The following is a 4741-nucleotide window of genomic DNA, read 5'->3' as shown; positions in this document are numbered from 1 at the left end:
ATACTTGATCACCAAGGTGTTCGGCAATGGCGCTTACAAGCTGCAGGACAAAGATGGGCGCGACATCGGCAATAGCTGGAACGCCATCCATCTTCGATCGTATCATTTCTAAACTTTTCATTTGATTGTTTATCTTTTCGTTAAGTCTATAATTTTTTCCACACTGTTACTAACAATTTTACCCAGGCCAAGTCGAAACTACATCGGACTTGATCCCGTCAAAGGGTATGTAGGCAACTCTACGGAGCATGGCTCTACGGAGCCCAGTCCGACCCAAGAACTACATTTGGCTTGATCCTCGCAAGAGGTATGTAGGCAACTCTCCGGAGTGCAGCCACCAACCTCAAATCTACATGTCTCAGCTTGCGAGATACAAGCCGCTAATGATGACTCGCCTACACGGACAACGTCAACCTGGATCTATAAGGAAGAAATCATCATCACAACATGGAGTCCCAGATCTTTGATCTCTAACCGTCCAGTTGTAGGAAACCACCCAGCTTGGAACAATCAACGAGATAGGTAAGAAGATTGTAAACATTTATATTTTTTGAAAGTCAGAATAGCCTCTCGTTCAAGTGCTCTCGTCACATTGTACTAGCCACAATTGGTAGAAATCAGCACGACCCAAATCTAATGAATTCCAACTTGCTTCGACTTCAATTATTTTATTTGGACAATTCAGAGCCAACAACTCTACAATTAGAAGATTTTGATTGGTAAAAATACTCCCAAGTCGACATGCTGCGTGAAACTATATAATCAGTTAGCACTCCAAGGTGGGACACAACGCGCCCAAGTCAACCGCAAATGACAAATTGGCTAATATCAGTCGATTCCAACTTGGACAACCAAATGAAATCAAAGTCCAGCCTGGCCTTGTTCAAATACAATAAATTTTCCAACATTGGGTCCAGGCTGGTACAACAAAATGAAGACAAAAGGAAAAACTGTGTCTATGTCATCTCTTCCACATGTTGTCGTTTTTTCAAATATACAAGCTACAATATGTTACATCAATCTATACGGTATTGAAGCCATGATTTGAATAAGGTTTTTACTTCCTCAAAATAATATATTCAAACATATGCACATATATGTTTTAAACAATTTCGCATGCAAAATGGTGATACAAGTTATAAGGCAACCGCATCTCATAGAATAAGGAAAATCTCACAAACATACAACAATGCTGACTTCCCAAAGAGTTCACAAAGAAAACATCATAACATAGTAGACAGCTCGAACCGACCCAATGGTCTAAAAGTTCAAGCTGGAGGCATACCAACACAAGCAGTTAGTCAAATAGTTAAGTTTCAAACAGTGCAAGAAAAATAACAAGACGTCTCTTCCCCGCGTCAAGAAGTCGCTTCCCCGTCTAAGGATGGTCGTCTTCAGTGGTCATCCCAGCCAAATTTCTAGCTAGCTCCACCCCTTGCTCCTCCCTGCCAGCCTTCCACTCATTGAACTCATTCACGTACTGTTGGACATCCCAAGTCTTGGGGGGCTGGTTCTCCAGGTATGCCAGGGCATCTCGCCCCGAACGCGGACCTCCGTCTCACATCTATTATAAAGGACTTGATGCTCCAACGCAACAACCTTAGCTTCAAGATCCTTGCAGTCTGCTACAGCCCGCTCCAGCCGGCGAGCATCCTCCAACCGGGCAGATTCCAACCTCTTGACAACTTGACGGGCCTCATCACGAGTCTTCTTGACGGCCGCCATCTCTCCCCTCCAGTTCTCCCGCTCGGCCCTCAACTCACGAAGCTCCGCCTCCATAACACCAGTTCTCTCCATGAGGAAGGCGGCTTTCTGCAAACTCTACAACAAACACGAAAATGCAACAAGCTAGAAAAATTCTCATATCAACAGAATAATCTATACTCGAAAATATTTACCAAGAAGGCATGATCGAAGAGCTCACTAGCCACGCTGCCACTCCCCATCTCCTTCAAATAATCCCGGTCACGTGGGAGTAATAGCTGTTCGGCCACCCCTCGAACAAGTCCTAGCTGGGCATGCGCCGATACGTTCGGAAATGTCAGGTTGACAGGATCGTCCACCTGGTCGGACAAAGTGAGGTCAACCTCAGCAGACCGCTTTTTTTTGTGAGCCAGAACACGAGTCGAGTGCGGGACACGTGCGGTAGCACCATCAGCTGTAACCGCGCCGCTCGAGCTAGCAGTCTTCTGCCTATTCTTACGGATCACATCCATGGCAGCGCCCTTCCCAAGCAGAGGGGGAACATATGACTTCGACATCCTATGATCAGCATCAAAATAAAAACACTTAGTCGTATTAATGACAAGTTGGAACAAAATGAAATTGACAAGTAAAGCAGTACCTGCAGGCACGCGGCTCCACAAAGAGCTAACTCGCAAGTTGGCCTTTGTCAAAATGTTACAGATTTGGCGATCCTCTTCGCTAAAACCTAAAAACCAATCGATCTTGCTAGCGCTATCGAAAGCCAAGCTGGTAGGCCCCCTCCTTAGACAAGCTGCAAAACAAGAAAAATATGAAAAGTATAAGTTATGAATACATAAAAATAATAACATGTTGCTACAACAAGAAATACTCAAATTCTAAGTCATCCAACACGTAACACTCACTACAAGCTTCCCATGCCTATGGAATAATCGAATCACGCGGTTCCCCTAGTGCGTTATTGGATATGAAAAAGTATCTAGAACGCCATTTCTTAGCGCTATCTGGAAGAGATAGCACAAGCGGACGGTTTGCCTTAAACTGATATCGAACATTATCAGTCCTATGCGTCTCCAAACTGTAAGCCTGCAAAACTTCAGAAAAACTGAAGTGAACACCCCTCAACTCGCTAAAAACCTGAATGGCCATGAGAGTGCGCCACACGTTCGGAACCAATTGACCTGGAGCAACGTGGTAGTGAGTGCAAGCCTTGAACACTAGTCGAGGAAGAGGAAAACGGGCACCCATCTGAAGGAAACACTCATACAGGACCGTCCATCCTGGATATAACCAATCTGGCCTTTCCGAATCGGATGGAGCAGCCAGACTGGCACAAGGAGGAATAGCATAGACAGCACGGAGTTCATCCAACTTGTCAAAAGTTATAACGAATTTCGGGCTCTTGTCTCCCAGCTTGTATGCAGGAATACTCCCTTCGAGCGGCCCAGAAAGATTTTCACCAATCCCATAATCAAACATAACCATGTCATACCCGGCTCGGGGCCTATTCCTTGGCACGCCATTTACAGTATCTAGACAGCCCGTGTCATCATCCGACGATCTAGAATTTTCACTACTCGACCCACTCGACACAAAACGGGCAGACATGTCCGGAAACACCTAAACAAATAAATTGCTAAATAACACAAAGTGTAACAAAGCAACGATGAAGACAATATTCAGGCGACTTATAGCACACAAAATCATCGCACACAACAGTGATAAAATCATAAATAAGATAAGGATTTGATACTCAAGCATACGTTGGAAGAAATCGACAATATCCTAGCATTAAACAATTATGAAATACCCTGACAATTCCCTCAGTTTCACGATTATTAATCTTATCTTGAAAAGTTCAACAAATTTTATGCTCGACATCTACTGACCAATTTTACATTAGAATCTCAGCGAAATGGCTCAAATCTTACATTGGAATTAACGTGCTATTATTGTTTCGCATTATGGACATTGATTACACAGAATATTTGATCAACAAGTAATAAGCCCATCTACAACTCCATGCTTGATATCTACTGTTACTGATTTGTCTTTGGGTCTAACTTCACGAAAATTGCAAAAGAAAAATATATCACACAACACTCGCGTGACTCGCTGAAAAGGAACAATGGAGCAAAAATCATAATATCTTATTTAACATTAATACGTTAAATAAGAACAAGGATCCCTTTTCCATAAGCTAGCAGCATAGAATTAATATTACATGGGAACTTGGGCCATACAAATACTACTTGGAAGAACGAATTCATAAAAAAAAATAATCTGCCAACATGTAGCATACAACCTTCAATCATCAAAATCTCATTATCTTCGCCATTCGACCCTACCACTAGCTTCAAATTTTCTTTCAAATATAAAACAAGTACACAGCCATCAAGATCCCATCGCCTCCAAAAAAAAAAAAAGAGAGGAGGAAGCCAAAAAACCTTTTAGGCCTCGTCTGTTCTCGTTCTCTGCCCTCCTTCCCTTTCTCGAGCTAATCCCTCCCGAAGAAAGCTTCGAACCTCAAAAAGAAAAGGAAACAAATAAGAAAATCTGCAAATAAAATGACAAATGGATGACTACTCGACTTTATATACAGAGAAAAGTCACAAACCTGCACAATGGCCTCTCTCTTGTTTCTTCCCTGCTGCTGCAAGTTCTCACCCTTCACAGCCAAAAGAAATAAAATTCAAGAGTGAGAAGTGGAAATAAAATATAGACTGTTGCCCATTTGCAGACTAAGTAAATGAGCTCATGAAATATAGCTCCAGTAAATACACTCAACTACCAAAAAGCTACAGAGAAAAAGATTTGAAAAGATCGCCTGTTACTCAAACTCTCTCCAACATAGTCTAAAACTAGGCTATTATCAGTCCACTTTGTTTCTTCACATAAAGTTTGTACTTCATCTCAAACAAAAAGGGAAACATAGTTGTAAACCATGCTCAGTAATAGGCAAAATCAACTCAAATCAACATAGCAAGAGCAGAATCAAGCTAATGAGCTATCAAGCGAAAAGGGTTATGAGGTAGTA

General features: G+C 42.3%; 1 protein-coding gene across 1 annotated transcript; it reads right to left on the bottom strand.

The window, feature by feature from the left end:
* Positions 1-1180: 1180 nt before the first annotated feature.
* On the bottom strand, positions 1181-2260 carry LOC131002906 (uncharacterized). Its single transcript, XM_057929394.1, has 2 exons — positions 1899-2260; positions 1181-1821 (listed from the first exon to the last, which is right to left on the bottom strand). Exons 1-2 carry the CDS (start codon positions 2214-2216, stop codon positions 1474-1476), a joined length of 666 nt encoding a protein of 221 aa, XP_057785377.1. The 5' UTR covers positions 2217-2260; the 3' UTR covers positions 1181-1473.
* Between the last annotated feature and the right edge of the window lie 2481 nt (positions 2261-4741).

Source organism: Salvia miltiorrhiza, unplaced genomic scaffold (assembly GCF_028751815.1).
Source record: "Salvia miltiorrhiza cultivar Shanhuang (shh) unplaced genomic scaffold, IMPLAD_Smil_shh fragScaff_scaffold_39, whole genome shotgun sequence".
Taxonomy (NCBI): Eukaryota; Viridiplantae; Streptophyta; class Magnoliopsida; order Lamiales; family Lamiaceae; genus Salvia; species Salvia miltiorrhiza.
Note: the sequence above shows the minus strand (reverse complement) of the source record. Positions and strands in the feature narration are given on the sequence as shown.